The sequence below is a fragment of the Cladophialophora psammophila genome, assembly GCF_000585535.1.
Source record: "Cladophialophora psammophila CBS 110553 chromosome Unknown aczJe-supercont1.37, whole genome shotgun sequence".
Taxonomy (NCBI): Eukaryota; Fungi; Ascomycota; class Eurotiomycetes; order Chaetothyriales; family Herpotrichiellaceae; genus Cladophialophora; species Cladophialophora psammophila.
This window is the reverse complement of record NW_006912958.1, coordinates 290,735-308,258: the sequence shown is the minus strand read 5'-3', so window position 1 is coordinate 308,258 and position 17,524 is coordinate 290,735. Positions and strand designations below refer to the sequence as shown.

At 48.5% G+C, this 17,524-nt stretch overlaps 6 protein-coding genes across 6 annotated transcripts; 5 read left to right on the top strand and 1 right to left on the bottom strand.

Annotated features, from left to right (window-relative positions):
- Positions 1-1,388: 1,388 nt before the first annotated feature.
- On the top strand, positions 1,389-1,832 carry A1O5_12800 (uncharacterized protein; the record flags this gene model as incomplete). Its single annotated transcript, XM_007753369.1, has 1 exon — positions 1,389-1,832. The coding sequence occupies one exon, from the start codon at positions 1,389-1,391 to the stop codon at positions 1,830-1,832; it is 444 nt and encodes a 147-aa protein (XP_007751559.1).
- A 1,003-nt stretch (positions 1,833-2,835) lies between these two features.
- A1O5_12799 (uncharacterized protein) lies at positions 2,836-3,822 on the bottom strand (the record flags this gene model as incomplete). Its single annotated transcript, XM_007753368.1, has 3 exons — positions 2,836-3,007; positions 3,070-3,186; positions 3,326-3,822. The coding sequence occupies 3 exons, from the start codon at positions 3,820-3,822 to the stop codon at positions 2,836-2,838; spliced, it is 786 nt and encodes a 261-aa protein (XP_007751558.1).
- A 1,460-nt stretch (positions 3,823-5,282) lies between these two features.
- Positions 5,283-5,765, top strand: A1O5_12798 (uncharacterized protein; the record flags this gene model as incomplete). The annotated part of the gene is made up of 1 exon (XM_007753367.1): positions 5,283-5,765. The coding sequence occupies one exon, from the start codon at positions 5,283-5,285 to the stop codon at positions 5,763-5,765; it is 483 nt and encodes a 160-aa protein (XP_007751557.1).
- Positions 5,766-7,041: 1,276 nt separating this feature from the next.
- A1O5_12797 (uncharacterized protein) lies at positions 7,042-7,515 on the top strand (the record flags this gene model as incomplete). The annotated part of the gene is made up of 1 exon (XM_007753366.1): positions 7,042-7,515. One exon carries the CDS (start codon positions 7,042-7,044, stop codon positions 7,513-7,515), a length of 474 nt encoding a protein of 157 aa, XP_007751556.1.
- A 4,390-nt stretch (positions 7,516-11,905) lies between these two features.
- Positions 11,906-12,703, top strand: A1O5_12796 (uncharacterized protein; the record flags this gene model as incomplete). The annotated part of the gene is made up of 1 exon (XM_007753365.1): positions 11,906-12,703. One exon carries the CDS (start codon positions 11,906-11,908, stop codon positions 12,701-12,703), a length of 798 nt encoding a protein of 265 aa, XP_007751555.1.
- Positions 12,704-14,012: 1,309 nt separating this feature from the next.
- On the top strand, positions 14,013-16,378 carry A1O5_12795 (uncharacterized protein; the record flags this gene model as incomplete). The annotated part of the gene is made up of 4 exons (XM_007753364.1): positions 14,013-14,723; positions 14,772-15,116; positions 15,165-15,283; positions 15,337-16,378. 4 exons carry the CDS (start codon positions 14,013-14,015, stop codon positions 16,376-16,378), a joined length of 2,217 nt encoding a protein of 738 aa, XP_007751554.1.
- Between the last annotated feature and the right edge of the window lie 1,146 nt (positions 16,379-17,524).

Here is a 17,524-nt window from a genome sequence, read left to right as displayed (position 1 = left end):
TTCCACGAAACACCCTGGCGGCCCCTATCACAACTCAGGCTAGCGAACGGGCGGAAAGGTCATAATGACCCTGTCCAGGTTGGTGGTCAAGCCTTTTCTGTATGAAGTCTCTGTCTAAGTCTAAAGTAGAGAGTCAGAAGGACTCGAGAGGGGTGCCAGGGCTAGTCCTGGAATGGGCTAGTGCGTTATGTGGCAGAGCCACGTGACAGCCCCCTTATGCACAGTATTCGATATCACCCTGATTTTTGAGCGATACCACGTCAAATATCCTTCACATTGCTCATTGTGAGAAGTTGAACTGACACTTTAATGTATCCGCCTCACCGATCTTCTTCGAAGGGCGATCGAGAATCTGGTCGGGCCGTCGAGCCTCGAGCATCTCAAGCATGCTATCACTGCAGGAGCCGCAAAGTGAGATGCGATCTCACCAAATTTGGCGCCGCTTGTCATAATTGCGAAGTCGATGGCATTGAATGTTTGATCACCGAGTCAAAAAGGAGCAGGAAATATCGCCTTCGACAGCGCTGGCTAACTGGGAATGTGCCCTACACGGACCTTTCAAGTCTTGATTCTCAGTTAGCGGTTGGGACACAGGAGTCCATCGACAGAAGGTTCTCAGCTTTTCCCGCTCAATCGACAAAGAGGTCCAGTCGTTCGAGCCATAGTGAGACCTGCTATCTTCATCTTCGTTATGTGTGCTAAGATGTCGTTCAGAAAGCACCTCACACGGAGCACTTGGATCTTGTCACAGCCAGCCTGAGACAACAAACAATCTTGCACCTGTCATCAACGTTTCGGTAAACAGCCCAAGCTCCAAGACAACCCAGCCTATTATCTATATATCCGTGGTCAAAACACCTGAAGACAATGTCCCTTGCTATATAAGACCTCCGCAGCAAGAGCTCAGTGCTGATAACCTTCAGTTCTTGGCTCGATCAGGTGCTCTATCGAATCCTAGCAAAGACCTTCGCGATGAACTATTGCGATGCTTCATACTCTATGTTTACCCATATTCACCAGTTATCTGCCTTGCAGAGTTTATCCACACTATTGAGGCCGAAGGGCGAGATGGCACACAAATAAGTTTGAATCTGTTCCAAGCAATTATGTTTACAGCAGCCGCGTTTATAGACAAGCAACTCCTACGACAAGCTGGTTTTGCTGATCGCCGAACTGCACGCACATACTTTTACAACAAAGTTAACGAAAGTCCGGATCGTCTCTTTGTCCTTCTTTAACTAATACTTAGTAGCTCCTTTACGATTTTGACTGGGAAGCCGACCGAGTCACTTTAATTCAGACGATACTACTCCAAGCTTATTGGTATGTTTTAAGAGAGTGATCAAAAAGATCCCTGGCATTGGTTAGGCGTATGCATATCACTTGGCATGAGCCTTGGTCTCAACGAAAAGGGTTCTTACTCGACCAAGCGTCTCAGGGATCAGAAACTTTGGCGGAGGCTGCGGTGGTGCTGTTACGTACGGGATCGGATGATAGCCATTGGCACGAGAAAACCGATGCATTTTGCGGACGACCAAGTACGGATTCCTGCGCTTAGCCTTGATGATTTCGATCTGGAAACTCCTTCAACTGCTATGACGCGAATTCAGGACGCCTTTACCATGATAGACTACGATTGCAGAGTTGCCCTAGCCAAGATGTTCATGGCCAAAGTGAAGCTCCTCTCGACGGTGGGCCGAGTGCTCGAGAAGCTTTACCTTCTCCGATCAATCAGGGGTCCCAACACCGGACCGAGGATGTTCTACAATCCGAAAGTTTCAAACTTTGACCTGGAAGGATTTCTCAAACGAGCAAATGAACTTGACGAATAGAACAATCAGCTCCCAAAACTTTGTCAAATACAGCAGAGTGCGAATCTTGATGGGCCCACCACGACATTTCTTCATCTACACAGCGTCTATCTCAGGATGGTGTTCTTGCTGGTTCTCGAAGCTCTACACCGTCCCTTGAGCCTATCAGGTGGACGGTCCAGTTTGTCAGTACGACAACTACGGCATAAGTCACTGCCTTTTGTCAGAGACTGTGCTATAGGAATGGCGGAATTGGTGCAATCCACCCAAAAACAAAATCTCTTTCGCTTCCTTCCCTCAATACCTATCACTTGTCTAACCGCTACTGTCGCCTCCCTCTTGGCTGAAGCCAAGTCGTCAGGTAAATGCTTGGCAGATCTGCCACAAATTACGTTCCAGCAGTGCGTTCGAGGGCTTTGGAGCCTCAAAGAGGTGTGGCCCACCGCGGATCATGCGTGTATCTTGTTGGACAGATGATCAAGGCCAGACAACTGGATACGGCCGGAATTTTCGGTATACAAGCCTCACGAACACTCCTAATCGATCCAGCGGAAAAGTGTCATGGAGTTACAAACATACAAGCCCCAGGCATAATCATGCAAGACGACCGCATCCGGCAAGGAAGGAATTTCTCAAACTGCTGATTGCCACGAGCAAGACAAGTTGGCAGATTTTGCAAGCCCAATACCTGAATTTGACTACTTTCCCTTGGATTTCGAAAGTGGTTGGTCGGGTAATTTTCAATGGACAGCCGTTAATTTCGGACTTGATGACTAATTTTTCAATGAAAGAGAGCCTTGTGTCAGACCACAAGCCAGCGAAGATTGCATCCATCCTATATCTCATGGTTGGATGGTGGATCTCGACCATTTCGGAGTTTTGAGGGAAAATGAAGCTTATACAAAGTACTGCTTCACACGCTCAGGCCTTGGCCTTTAAATGGTGGCACATAAACGTTCACCCTGTTCAGGCTGTGCCAGACCAGACTTGTTCAATCAAGGCCCTAGGAAATTTATTGACGAGTCTACCAAGGTAGTTGAATGCCATCGTACTGCCATAGTTTACCGCCGTGAGTTTCCTTCGTAGCCTCATCGAACAGCTTGATCATACCATCACATGAATCAAGAAGGCTGTCAGGAGCATGCTCCAGACCGAAGACTCGAGCACCGCTGTCACCCATATCGGTCCGAACCCATCTATGAGAGAGGTTAGATGTGAGAATCGACTGAACATAGAGACAAGACATCCGACAACTTACCCAGGATGGGCTACGAAAGCAGTAAGCTTTTCCTCCTCGCCGTTCATTCTCTTCGTGAACCAGTGTATTGCAGCTTTGGACGGTCCATAAGCGCAGTTGTCGATTGGAGGTTGGTTCCTTCGCCAACCATTAGATCCAAGTAACGATAAAGCAGCACAAACAGAAAACGGCTCTCCAAGTCGATATAACGACTCTTCCAACAACCGTAATGCCCAGGACATATAACTTACTATAGAGCAAGAGTTATATTAGCCACAATTCTGCGAAGACGCTATATGCACGCAACAACAAAAAGTGATATACCTCAATGCTTCCGGCAATTGAGCCCATAGTCACCCATTTCGGGTTGACAGAGTGAAGTAGTAGGGGCAGCATAGCTTGGTAGAGCCGTACAACGCCATAAACATTGGGTTCGATGTGACCTCGAACGGCATTGATGTCGACATTGGCGACGGAGCCAAATGCATAGGCAACGCCGGCATTGGCAATGACTAGATTGATATAATCGATTCCCTGTTCCTGGAGCTCCTTGGCGGCGTCCGAGGCATCTGTTTCGCTCTTTGCATCTACCTTGACGACAATAACACGGCTGTCCGATCCCCTAGGTAAGGTCGTGAGCTCTTTGGACGAGACACTGTCTGGGTCCCGGTTTGCTGCGATAATGACGTGGTTTGGTCGAGCAACATAGCGTTCAAGGAGACCTCTACCTATGCCTCTGTTGGCACCGCTGATCAATATGATGGTTGGTGACATATCTCCTGCTTTGGTTATAGTTCAACCAGCACGGCTCCCAGATTCTTGGAAAATGCGGATGAGATTTGTTTCGGCCATCGACTGTAGACATCGTTTTGCAAAGAATAACCCCCATTTAAATCTGGTAAGCCGTGTCTTTGGACCGTAAAACGGACGAAATATACAGCTATAGCCACACGAGGACCCGCCTTGAAAACACCTATCTCTGACATTGCATAGTCCTGATAAAACCTTGCCCATTGTCATAAAATAGAATATCACATGCTAGAATCGCCAGATGAAGAAACCTTTCTAGATTGTAAGGCGCGTCCACAAACAGTACAAATCGCCGGGTAAGGATCGGCTGAAAGTTCGTTGATAAGCCACTCTTGATAATGTTGCATGAGTTCTAAGGCAAAAAGTGTTGACTCGATTGGAAGATGGGTTCTCGAACATCAATTACTCAAAAATTCAAATTCTTTCTTGGAGTTTTCAGTCATGGCCCGCGTTCGAGAGCCAGCTGTTTATCTCTTTGCTTCCCAAGTGCGTCGCTTCTGACTGGCAGATAGAAGGCCACCTTCATTGCAACTCTCGCAATCTAGACGGGTTAGATCATTTTTCACAGTCAAAAATGGTAAGCGATTTGACTCAAGGAGTACAAGGAATATGAATGACATTGAAAACTGGAATCTGGAATCAACCTGTAGATCGCTATGGATGACCCCCTGTGAAGCTTTTGCTGGCTATCGTCGGAGATCGATGCAGCGAAAAAGCTCGTTGAGTGATGCGAATCGAGAGCCCCCGGAACGTAGGAAATCATCACTGGAAAAGAAGATGGAGACCGGCGTAAGGTCGGTCTCGAATGGCGAAATAATAGCTATACCATACGTGGATTAGGTACGCAAGCCATCTGACCCTGCAGCAAACCAAGCTCACCGGCAAACTTTCCAGCCTCTATCTTCTGACAATAATTAGTAATGCTCCTACTCTCTTCTCGTGCTTCTGCTCCGGCAAGCAGAAGCAACGGTCATTTCTTGTACACATCAAGTTTTGGATCGAGTCGGGGACCAAGACGACGTCTCTGCTTCATGATTTTGCATACAAAGACTCCTTTTACGTACGGGTGCGCCCCAGCGATGCAAAGGAGACTTCACTCGCGAGGAACAGACCTAAAGAAGAGCCTTGAGAGCCCGAAATCCATGGCCAGAGGCGATCCTTGCAGCCCCAACGGCAAACTTCATGATCTCTTTGAAGAGGTTGCGCGGCCCAGCAGTCCACAAGTACATGCTTTCTTCGAATTCTGGGATTTGCCTCTTGATGTTTATGAATTCCCAAGATCTCATATCCCTCAAGGGCGTTCTGAAAAGCGGGCGCGATACTCGATAGAACCTCAACAGGCTATGGCAGGAACAACAAGCACAAATCCCGCGAGCGCGATGATAACGCCATCTTCTGTGCTTAGACTGCTTTCCACCGCGACGATGACTCAAGATGAATATGAATTCGTCTCCAGAGAGGCACTCTCAGCCGTTCTGGAGCACAATGCCTCACAGTCTTCTATCCTATCGGGCGAGAATCTGCGGCTCGAGCAAGTCTCGAGTCAAAATATTGAAAACTGGGATGAAGCGATGTGGTCCAACAGAATACAAGCTGAGTGCCCTGCAATCGGCACAGGTTTTGCCATCGGACATCACAGAAAAGACACTAATGGCGAGTCACGACCCCAAATCCAATACCAAGAACAACAGTGCTGGATTGACACTCTGAATTCTCTGGCGACGTCGGCATCTATCATGTTCGAATATCCGTTTGCGCCACAAGACTTACCCTACCCTGGCTTCCCTCCTGAATGGCAGAATGCACCAACCAACAGCCTCGTCTCTGATGAAGAGGATATTTTCAGGCCAGAACATCGTGCTCATTCGGCTCTCAAGAAAACGCTGCGTCCAAGGCACGCGAAATAAGCATCGTCCGGTGACCACTTGACGTCAACTTTAAACCCCCAAAATTGTGCAGTCAAGTTTCTTCTAAACATTATTTCCACAATCCCTACCCTTGAGAGTTCGGACCGCTGGCCATACACATCGTCTGGGTTGAAAAGGGGGGAATCCTTTACTAAATAAACTCGAGCGTGTTGGTGAATTACACTTTTGCCCGACTCGGCATACGGTTGTTTGAGATTGATACGGCTATTGATATCGACCTTGTTGCCAAACGTGTTCCTGTTTCAATGTATTGGACTTTGGATTCGCCTTCCAGAGATATTTCCACCTACGTTAACGTCCAGTAAAATGTGTTACGTTCTGACAAGGATTAGAGTAGATAACGACATGTCCGAGGTAAAACTGGTCAAGAAAACTGCAAAGATGTGCTCAACTAGTATAATTTTGGCCTTGTGGATGTTAAACTATACCTCTCAGCCATAATTATACTCGTACATCGCTGCAGCGGACTAATGCTAATCTACCTGAGTTGGCTTGTGATAATGGATGCCGTAGGATAGGATTGCCATTAGAAAAGCTGGCAACTGCCCCGGACAACAACTAAATGTGTCAGGTGATCAAAGACGAGTCAAACGACTCAAACCAAATCGTGATTAGCTTCGACTCTTTCAATTCATTGGCAAATTGCAACCCAAAACGAAGCTGATATGCGCCGACGAGCTAAATTGTTATTGGACTTGGGAACGCGCTTAACCGGAGCGGGACTGGTTTACATGCAAGATCAGAAGAAGCGTTGCCGTAATAGGTTAAGTCAGACGAAGCAGATATGCTCTTCATACTAGGTAGACCACCGCCAGACGCTTCGAGGCCTCCGTTTGCGCCTTGGAGGATGAATTCTAAACGTCGTAAACTTATATTGGATCAAAGTCCGAGGTATTCCACCGAAATCCGAGAGGTTTTCCGGTTAAAATACCAAACATAGTAGTTGTGCTCACTGCCGCCTCGGCGAGATTTGAGACAAGCACTTGCCAGCGTAGGAGCCAAAAGACATTTTCTTTCTGAGTGGTCTAGTAGTGGTAGAATACGGTAAAGGACATGTGGGTCATACGGCTGCCAGCGCCCAAGCCTTGCCACTGGTTCCTCTATCTAGAGTGGGCTACCTGCTCCCCATGGGGTTTTGTCCCCTGGGTTTATTGCTCGGCGTCCAGCGCTCAAACTTCCCATATAAAGACTAGGTTTTCTTTCTTACTAGTCTGCATAATTTTCCCTCTATTATTGTTCTGCGGCAGCTAGCAAAATGGCGAGTCTTAGCCTTTACAACATTTACATATACACAGTTCTAGGGTTTGGTGGTTTCACATACGGGTTTGGCTTTTCTGTCTTCGTCGCTGCGGAAGGTCAGCCGGGGTTTTACTCCTATTTCAACCTCGATCCAACCAGTAAACACACTGCTAGTATTATTGATACTGTGAATGCCCTGTTCACAGTCGGTGCAGCTTTTGGATCCGTCGCGCAGTCCTTCGTCGCCGACAAATGGGGCCGCAAAATCGGGCTGGCGGTTTCCGCGATGTATGCCCTCATAGGAGGCGCACTTGCAGCTGGAGCAATCAGCATCCCGATGTTGGTCGTCGTACGCCTGCTTCAAGGCTTCGGACTAGGAATGGTCCTTCCTCTCGTGCCGCTTTATCTGTCAGAGATCACACCTCCTCACCAGCAAGGCCTGCTCTCTGGCTTGCCACTTTTGAGCTTCGGAACAGGATATTTGGTGTAAATGATTCTTCCAATATTTGAACGCACTCAAGGCACTGACTAAGTTTCAAGTTGTGCCTGGATCGCAGTGGATGTAAATGCTAAAGTATAATAGCGTGTTCCTCAGGCTCTTGCCTGCGTCTCATCATTACTCTTACTCATAGCGCTGCCAACAATCCCAGGTAAGTCAACTCTTCCTAGCAGATTTTCCTTCCCTATTGACCCGTCACGATGAGACCCCCCGGTACCTTATTTTGATTGGGAGGAAGGAAGAAGCATGCAAAATTCTCTGCCGGCTACATCACACGCCAAAACATCCAGAAGACAAGGGAGCACGTGCAGAATATACACAAATTGTGCTACAGGCCGAACATAACAAGGAAGAAGAGGCGGGCTTCATTCAGATCTTCAGAAAGCCAACATTGAGGCGCAGGGCGATTCTGGCCATCTTTCTTCTGTAAGACACTGTTCGATACACTTTTTATTTTCCACCGCTGATCTGTCTTCTGACTTTGCATCACCATCGACAGGAGTACGTGGGGTTGCGGTCACCTTATGCTTTTTTCTCTAACTTGGATACCGGATCATTGGCATTTCGAATTATCTTTTAGTTACTTTCTCAGGTCTCGGCTTGACTGGTGTCATGCCACTGGTCATGTATGGTGAATATTTCTACCTGAACATAATCACAATAAATTCTCACGAGGCTTTCAGGAGTCTGGTGCACAATTGGGACGTTGGTCACGCTGTTGATCATTTCCATCGTCGACAGGATCGGTAGACGAACACTTCTGCGTAAGAACAACATCTGGGACTCACTCTCTCCTCTCAACCTGAGCATATGCCACACATTCTAACGGCAGCCCTTTTGATACAGTCACTGCGTATCCATTGCTAGCGCTAGCACTCCTTGCCGAGTCCCTTCTGCAGAACGCGTACATCGACACAGATAGCCGCGGTAGCCTTGGGGCTTGCCTCTTGTTCCTTTTGATCTATATCATCACGTTTCAATTCATTGATTCTCCGGCATTCATTTGGGCTTCTGAGGTTTGGCCAACAAGGTACCGCGCGAAGGGTATCAGTTTCGGTTTTTTCTCATTTTTCATCGGATCTCTCACATATAGAACGTCGAGTGGGGTTGCCTTCAAGGTTATGTACATCCTCCCCACCTTTCGCAACGTTTCAATTTCCGTGATCTTGCCAAAAAAAGGAGCGCGATTCATAATGGATGGCACTTCTATTTGATCTATTTTTTCATAAAAGAGACGAAAAATCTGCCCACGGAAGAACTTGCCGCGCTGTTTGGAGATGAAGTCGTGGTGCATCTCACCAAGGACGGAACTGGCATTTTCGAAGACCCCACCCTTGACAAGGTCATTTCACTAGGAGACGAAAAAAAGAGTCGGGCTCAAGAGCTAATAGACCTAAAAGGGGATGTCCGACAACATGCCGAGCTACGTACCCTGGAAACAGCATCGGCAACAGTCTGAGTGGATGCAGCAGACTAAGGCCACATTTAATTACCAAATGGGCCACATTATGCTGTAGGAGAATGCAGTGGGATAGAGACTGGGAAATTGTTGGTGAGATGAGCTCGAGTTCCTATTCCCTATGTACATGTCGGCGCTGCTCCCAAGCCTAGGCTGTCTGAGTATTGCACTATGAGTAATAAATGCTTCGAGAAGATGGCTTTCTCCTTATCTGTTTCTATGTCCATTCGCCTCCTGATCCAATCTCCTTGACGCTGCGCATGTGTTCGGTTATTGAAAATGGAATCTCCGAACGAGGTTGGATCACGCAAGAGTGGCTGCTCGCTGGAAGGACTATACTTTCTGCAAGGACGTTGTTATCTGATCGTCTCGGGCAACGAGCAAAACCGGGCAGGGTGAAGCTGTCAAGCTCAAGACGACGAAAGTTATCAAAGGGCAATCGCTCTTGAGGGATACCTCGAGGAATAAATAGACATGCGAGTCAGATAGACAGGCGGCAATCCAGAGGTTAGCGAACAGTCTCCGGAAAAGCGCATCTAAAATTCCTGGACGGGAATATGGATTATTACGGATTTACCAGACGCAATCCCTTCGGCTCAAGCCCCGAGAGGTGCGTTGTGAAGGAACTCACCCGTCTCCCTTCCTAGACATAGGTGTGAACCGGAGTGCCTGTGGGCTTTCAACCCATCGTCGTTGCGAAGGGAACTCACCACGACCAGCGCTTGGAAATGTCTGTCCCCCTTGGAGTTTGGGACGCCTTACGCACTTCCTACCATCCGATTTACTGCTTAGGAGGGAGACTTGAGCACGTTCAAATCAGCGTCAACGTCTAAGATGAGTGGTTCGAGACTACGCCGCACCGAAATGTCCAGCGCGTCAGAATACAATTCATCCTCGATTCCGCTGAAATGCTAATGCTAGCCAGTTTTTTTTTTTCTTTTTTGTGTCCTTTTTTACCCTTTCTTAGAAGTAATTTTTGATACCATGGTCCGGTCCCGATGCTCATAACTTTTGGGAGCACACTTGAAAATCAACTAGCTCTTTCCCATGACGCATGTCTAATGCCTGAGGAGAATTTCTAGCTGCCGTGGTAAAACCAGACCATCTGCCCCACGGAGCTTGTCTGCATATTCGAGAATCCCATTCCCAGTTTAATTACCCTGTAGCAATACGATATCAGTCATCTTTAGTGTCTTCTCCGATTGGAGCCTTAAAGAGCATGCTTCAACATACACAAGAGCATTGATCACCATTTCCTCCAGGGATGCAAATCCCGTCACAATCGCAAAGCGCCTGGCCTTCGTCCTGGATGTACATGCAGACGTTGTTGGATCCGCAGTTGATGTTCCCCGAGCAACAGAGCAGGGCTCCGCTGGGGAGTTGACATGCGCCGCCGGCACCGCAGAAGTCTGAGGCTGGTGGACCGACGCAGGTGTTGAAGCTGATTTGTGCGGATGCACTCGAGGCCATGGCCGCTGCCACAAAGAGGAGATTGGTGGATTGAAGCTTCATGGTGACCGCAATGATGCACAGAGCACGACAAAATCTTTGTTGAGATCCAACGAGCAACCCACAGTGGAGAAGTAGAAAGGGAAATTCAAACGAGTTGAAGGGAGGAAAGAAGTACATTATTGCGGCCATGCGGCCATTAAATGGTTCCGGAAGCATAAGGCTGAGTACAGTCATTCGCCAGTGTATTCACCTAATTTGATATACTCCACAAAGTAAGACTCCTGCATAAGATATTGGTTTATCATTTCCTTGTATGGCGAGAGTCCGTAGCGCTAGGGCTCTTGCGGTTGTATCATCCTTAGGTCAAAATTGCCTGAATGAGCCAGAAGGTCAGCTTGAATCTGGTGGGCTTCTCCGGAGGGACGATTAATATTGGGGCTGCATCCTAAGATGCAGACTCGACAGAAATCTTGGGCTCAGACCGCCTGGAATGAGACCTGCAATCAATGGTCAGAAAGAGTAACTGTGGGTTCAGTTGAGCATGGTCAACCCTAGCCCATCTCAGCGCAATCGGCCACAACATCAGGCTCACCTGGCTGTTTAGGCTGCTCGACCGGCAGCCAGATACACCTACAATTTCAAAGGTATGTTTCTCTTGTGCACAAACTGCTCGCTTTCATCGCTAAGATTCCGTCATGCTCGGATCGATGGTCTTCGTCCTCGCGAGCCTTGTCATTCTCGAGGGGCCTCTTGTCGATTGCGGCTTGGATACAGCAAGGCTCTCTGCCTCTCGAACATGCAGCTGATCAAGGTCAAACAGGTGAATATTTGAGGGACTCTAGGAAGGAACATTCTCAAGTATGCGATACGATCTCACACCTGTCCAGAAGGAGAGACTTTGTATGAGGACATGGAGCGAAGTTGATCCGATGACAGTGAGTGCATCGGAGACGAGGCTTAGGAGAAAGGGGTGTTTAATGAGGACATTTCGCTTTTCATTCTATAGTCGTGTAGGCTAGTGAGGCTGAGAGAGATCTGCCCGATGCGTTGATGGCAGTGATAAAAAGATGATCTGGGAGTGTGATTGATGTTCCGAACGTTAACGTAGAGGGAGGTTTGATACTACTGGCACGAAGAACGAATATGAGTACTATAAGCTGTGACTTTGTTACAGCTGCTTTCGTGTAGCCAGTCAACGGTAGAATTCGGTTCCGACGACCTCCCCCAATGATGCAACATCGGACCCTGTAAAGCATAACTCAGGCCCCCTTTTTGCACAATGTTGCAAATGTGTCCCGTGAGATTTCCAGATGGCGGGGCTGCGGGACTTTGGAAACTTGCTTGCGGGACCAAATTCAACCCCCCCCTTCTTTGACTCGGACATAGACACACATATTTGTAACTCAACCACGAACATCCCCTTCTGACTTTATCAATTTTCACTCACAGCCTGACTTTGAACTTGTTACCATGGCGCCCAAACGATTAAGGTCTACCGTTCTCACTAAAGATGGTATAAACTGGTACTATGAGCAAGAGGGTTCTGGCCCTGATGTTGTCTTGATTCCGGACGGCTTGGGCGACTGTCAGATGTTTGACAAGCCGATGTCTATCATCGCTAGCAGTGGCTTCAAGGTGACCACATTTGATATGCCTGGAATGTCGAGGTCCTCTTCTGCGCCGCCGGAAACTTACCAGAACGTCACAGGCCACAAACTGGCTAATTACATCGTCACCGTCATGGACCAGCTGGGCGTCAAAACCGCATCCGTCTGGGGTAGTAGTTCGGGGGCATCTACCGTGCTTGCATTGTGCTCAGGATTTCCCGATCGCGTGCGGAACGGGATGCCACATGAGGTCCCAACCGCGAACCCCGAAAACCTTCAAAATATTCACGATGCCGACCCTGCCACAATCTCTAGAGATATGGCAGCTGCCTCGCGGGCCATGTCAGCGAATGAAGAGGCATGGGACGCACTCGGACCAGAAGTTCACGAGAGGCTCTGTGACAATTATGTCCGTTGGGCTTACGGCTATCCTCGCACCATACCCGGGTCCGCGGCGACGAAGACCGAAGACCTACACAAAGTTCCGATAGATTGGACCGTTGGCGCTGCGGGTCCCACTCAGGTTTTCTTCGAGAATGTCGTGATAGCGACCCGAGAGGGCATCCCGATCAAAACCCTTCCTGGCTTCCATTTTCCGTACGTTTCGCATCCGGAAGCCTTTGCGAAATACATTGTCGAAACGACTCAGAAGTACTTGTGAATGACAGAAATGACGAAGGTACAATGCGATGAGGTAATCAGCGAGACCTCAGAGATTCGTAGTGGTGAATTCATGATGATATTGTCCAGCTTGAAGAGGCGGTGCCCTTGGCATGGAAAAGCGTTTGAGGGCTGATCAGAGACCGTTGTGAGGCGGACGGCGTGCTGTGCATAGCTGTCTCGTTCCTGTCGCTGGGTTGGGCACTCGCTGGCAATGGCCGAACAGCTCTACCATTGGACGGCATAATCAAGACAACATCCTGCTATCCAAGACTGAACTTGGAAATGCAGCTAGTGGAGCCGATCCAGGCCGAAATAGGAGCATGGTTCTTGTGGTTTTCTGATTGTTGAGAGGTCGAGCAGCAGTAGCTTGAGCTACCTTGACATTGAAGTCGACCGGCTTCGGTTATTTCCCGCCATCAAGAGCAAATGCTCGTAATGAGCCGCCTTGTTGTACTTCATGCTGGCTTTTCCCCAAATGACCCATGCTTCTGTTTGTGCTGGGTGTATGAAAGTGCCGGTGGCCTCCGAGAGACGATTGTAAAAGATGGATGTCAAGGCCCAATCAAGACTCCATATCGGCTTGTGAGCGCATAGCTAAGGAATTTCCAGAGCGAGCACTGCCAAATGGCCAGAGCTAGATTTCGTGATAGCGCTCTACCGTGGTCCCACCACTTCTCCCCGCCGAATCACTTCGAAAGTTGGAGCGCATCTTGCAATGTCTTGGCGCTATCTTGCAGGAGCTACGCGGACAGATGGAAGGGGGCATAGCGGCAATCAGAGAGTCGGGTAAGGAGTGGCACCTCCTGGCTGCGAATGGGACTATTTTTGCTCCGAACTGGCGACTGATTGCAATTGCAAACCGACTACCATTTTGAAAATTCTGAGATTCCTGCCAAGAAACTTGGAAGGTTTTGTTGTCGGCTTTCAAACTGAGGCTCCCGAGGCTCACTTGTCCATCTACGTGTGGACAACAATCCAACGCTGCAAATGGCAAATGTCGTTGCGGATCCTGGGCCTGAAACACCCAGCGTCCGACGGCGTTTGTTACGCTCAACGGACACGAGACAAAATTGTCCTTATTGCTCACGAGTCTTCCAGAAAACAGACCACTACAACCGTCATCTCCGCTCGCATACAAATGAAAAGCCATTCGGCTGCAAGGAATGTCCGAAATTCTACTCTCGCTAGTGCGTCTCTATTTCATCGCCACACAGTGTGATACGGCTAATCAGTGAAGTGACTCGCTGTTGCGCCACCTCAGGACTCATAAAATACCGCGAAGGGGGAGAGAACACTCATTCGTGATTATGAGAGACAACGCGCACGAAAACCACCATGATATCTTGCACTCCGCCGACATAGAACAGGTCCAGCACGATTCCAACACGGACTTTTCTATTGCACCAGCATTGGGATCTCATCCTGATCCGGCAGACACCAGCTCCAGTCTGGCAATCGAGGGCCCCAACGGGGAGTGTATCACGACACCTCCCCAATCCGAATTTTTGGTCCCGGAAGATATCCAGAAAGCGTCGAGCGCTCTCTCAAAGCCCGTTCATCTATCTACAAACGGAAATTTAGATGAACGGAGTCTTTCGCTGCCAACGGCAGAAATGCTAACAACCCGTGACTTTGCAATAGATGTCTCCCCTCTAGCTGATCACCTCCTGCATTTCGATGCCACAAACTGGCTTTTGGATGAGAATTTTGTCGATGTTGGGAGCGGGGATTTCAATTGGAATGAACCGCGTGATATCCACGACCAGCCTACTTCGACCTTGTCACATTTACCCTCCGCCAGGGAGAACAATAACTCTCCAGCTGTACTAGACCTGGGGCCGGTATGGTATGTTCAGGTCCATAGTACTGTCCATGATGTTCCAGACGACAACCACAGAGTAGGAAGGCAGGTCATTGATGCTATGAGGGGAGAGATCGACGAGATGTACCGCACAAATATGGACGAAGAACTCCGTGCACCGTTGCGTAACGACCCACTTCCATCAATCGATTTCCTGGTATTTCATCTTTCCATGTGAGAGTTATTTATCTGACGAATCTCACAGAACCTATGTATTCATTTGTATTTTACGCGCTCCAACATCGCATTACCTCTCATACATGGCCCAACTTTCAAACCGAGCGTAAACAATATTCTCGTCGTCCTAACGATGTGCTGCACGGGGGCCATGACCATGATGTCAGATAAGGCTACGAGGATAGGGTTGACACTTTTCGAACGCATAATCAAATCTGGGAATGGGCGCTCATGGGAGAAACGACTCTCTGGAGAGCCGCACCTCATGCGAGAAACTGTTAAAGGGGCAATAATCGGGCAGAACTTTGCAATATTGTCATCTGACCCCGCCCATCGTACAATCGCGGATGCCTATCTTGGAAGCCTTATTTCGGTAAATCCCCCGCGCCTCTCAATGGCACAGGCTAAATTTGCGTCTCAGCTTGGCCGCCACGTAAAGCTTTTCTCTGAATTCCCCGAAGTTGATGTCCCGGACACGATCTCGGCAGAAGAACTTCTAAAGGCATGGAAACAGTGGGCTCTTTATGAAGAGATGAAGAGGTAACAACTGCAGGACTTGTCATATCGTGCAGTCTATCACTGACATTCACAAGGGCGGCTGTAACTTTGCATATCCATGATGCCGAGATCGTCGCTCTCTTCCACCACGAACCAATTTTTCGCCATCCAGCTCGTCGTCTGCCTATCATTGCTTCAGCAGACTTGTTCCAAGCGCCAACAGCGACCATATGGGCGATGAAGTACAGGACACACCGGAAAAGCCGACAATCGCAAGTGACATTGCAGCCGAATGAAGTCAGCTTAGACTCCCATGAGCGTGCCAAATCCCAGAACTGCGTGTTTGAAGGCAACATAAACAATCCGTCCATGTTGAATTCTTGGGCCGCACTGTCGGGCATTGGTGCCACTATCTGCGAATCTCGAGGCTTAAACATACTCTCGTCACAGCGCATCACTGAGTTGGAAGCTGATCTTGCGAGGTGGTACAGCTCAAACACAAATTGCTGTAGTGCAGGACAATGCCGGAAGGGCAAGCAACCCGAGCTTCCATTCTGCCTAAAGCCGCTTTGGCACCATACATTCATGACTCTGGCTGTGGATCTGGACCTTCTGGAGTTGGCCTCAGGAAGGCAAGGAAGCAAGATCTCTGCTACCACACAAGCTCAGGTAGGAGCGTGGATCTCTTCCGCGGATTCAAAACGGTGCCTTCTCCATGCTCTGTGCTTGCAAACGTGGGTTGCATCCACAACTATGGATTCCGCCGTCGCCAATCACACGGCAAGAATCCTGTTCTCGGCTGCTCTTTGTTGGTACTGTTATCTGCTCTACCTACCCTGGTCCACAGCCTCTGCTCCTTCTAACGCATCCATGCCGCTCGACGAAACGTTCGAGTACTTGATGGAGCTTCCAGAGTTTCGGCTCCTACGGGAGGAAAGGAGCCCTTCGGGGCCACTTCCGAATATCCTCGGCCAGGCGGTCTCGGATCTGAAAAGAATCCTCAGAGCAAATACTGCAGAGATGAAAGCCAGCACCTTATGTGTTCTCGAGTCGACTCTCCGACGCCTCGGGATAAATGGCATCTCGCGGCAATTCGCGGACATCATTCAAGCCTTCGTCACTGAGGAAACTCAATGAATTTCTTGAAAGCCTTCGTTGATGTTTTGCACTCTGGGATTAAAGTCAGGAGCGTGGGAGGAATGGTTTGGTGAGATCCAATGCTTGCCTTAGTGATACTGCCCTTCCACAGGGTCGGAGCTGTCTTCGACTTATATTGCTGGCATTGCCGAACGGAGCATTATGAAAACCCAATGTCGATCCAGACAAGCCTCCGAGGAACAGCTCGAAGACGCAGAGGACAAGGGCGGGTGCTGCGGCGATCCAAGCAGCAAATGCGGGATTGGGCCCGGGATATTCGATCATGACGAAGATTATGCCCCTGGGGCGCACTCCCATTGTCCATACTGTGGCAAAACATGTAGAGCCGTGAAGTTAAGACCAAATATATATGTGCTCCTTCGATTCATGGCACTCGCTAGGCCCCTGCCACTGCCTGGTTTGCATGATCGTCCCCTTGCTCCGAGGGTCAAGAGCTTTTCATGGGGGAGGGCCTAGATAATCCCAAAAAGTTAGAGCTACACCTGTTTCAGATTACAGTCGCGAGCAAAAATCCAAAAAATTGGCAATTTAGCCGAGCATCACAACATCATATACACCGCTATATACGCATATAGCGGTGTAGGCCTATATAGTCCAGAACAGCGTAAATTATATAGAAAATAAGTTCTCTATAATACTCTAGCCTATATTCATATATTACCGATATAGCTTCGCTGCCTCGCCGTGAACTAGTGGCCTCTAGCCGCCTCCTGGAGGCACGCGCCTCAGTACTTATAGAGCGATCTATTAGGCGATTAAGTGCGGCGAATACGACGAATATAATAACGTCGGTGACGACCCCTAGAGCTCGAACGAAGCCGTCCGTAATTATCTCTATCGGTTCTATAAGTATAGATACGGCGGCGATAAGTATAAATTAGTGTAAACGTCTTAGATTAATATTTAAATCACTATCTACCTAATTAATGATAACTAAAACGAAAGTAAGAAGAAACTTATATTCGTTAAAAATTAAAACACTTTACTACCGTAACCTATATAAATATTAATATTAAACGATATTAACTATTCTATGTTACCGCGCTATATCGTAAGTGTTCGAAGGACTTAGAGAACTATCTAATGTATAGATAGTAAGGCTCATATAGATCGTAAACCTTATAG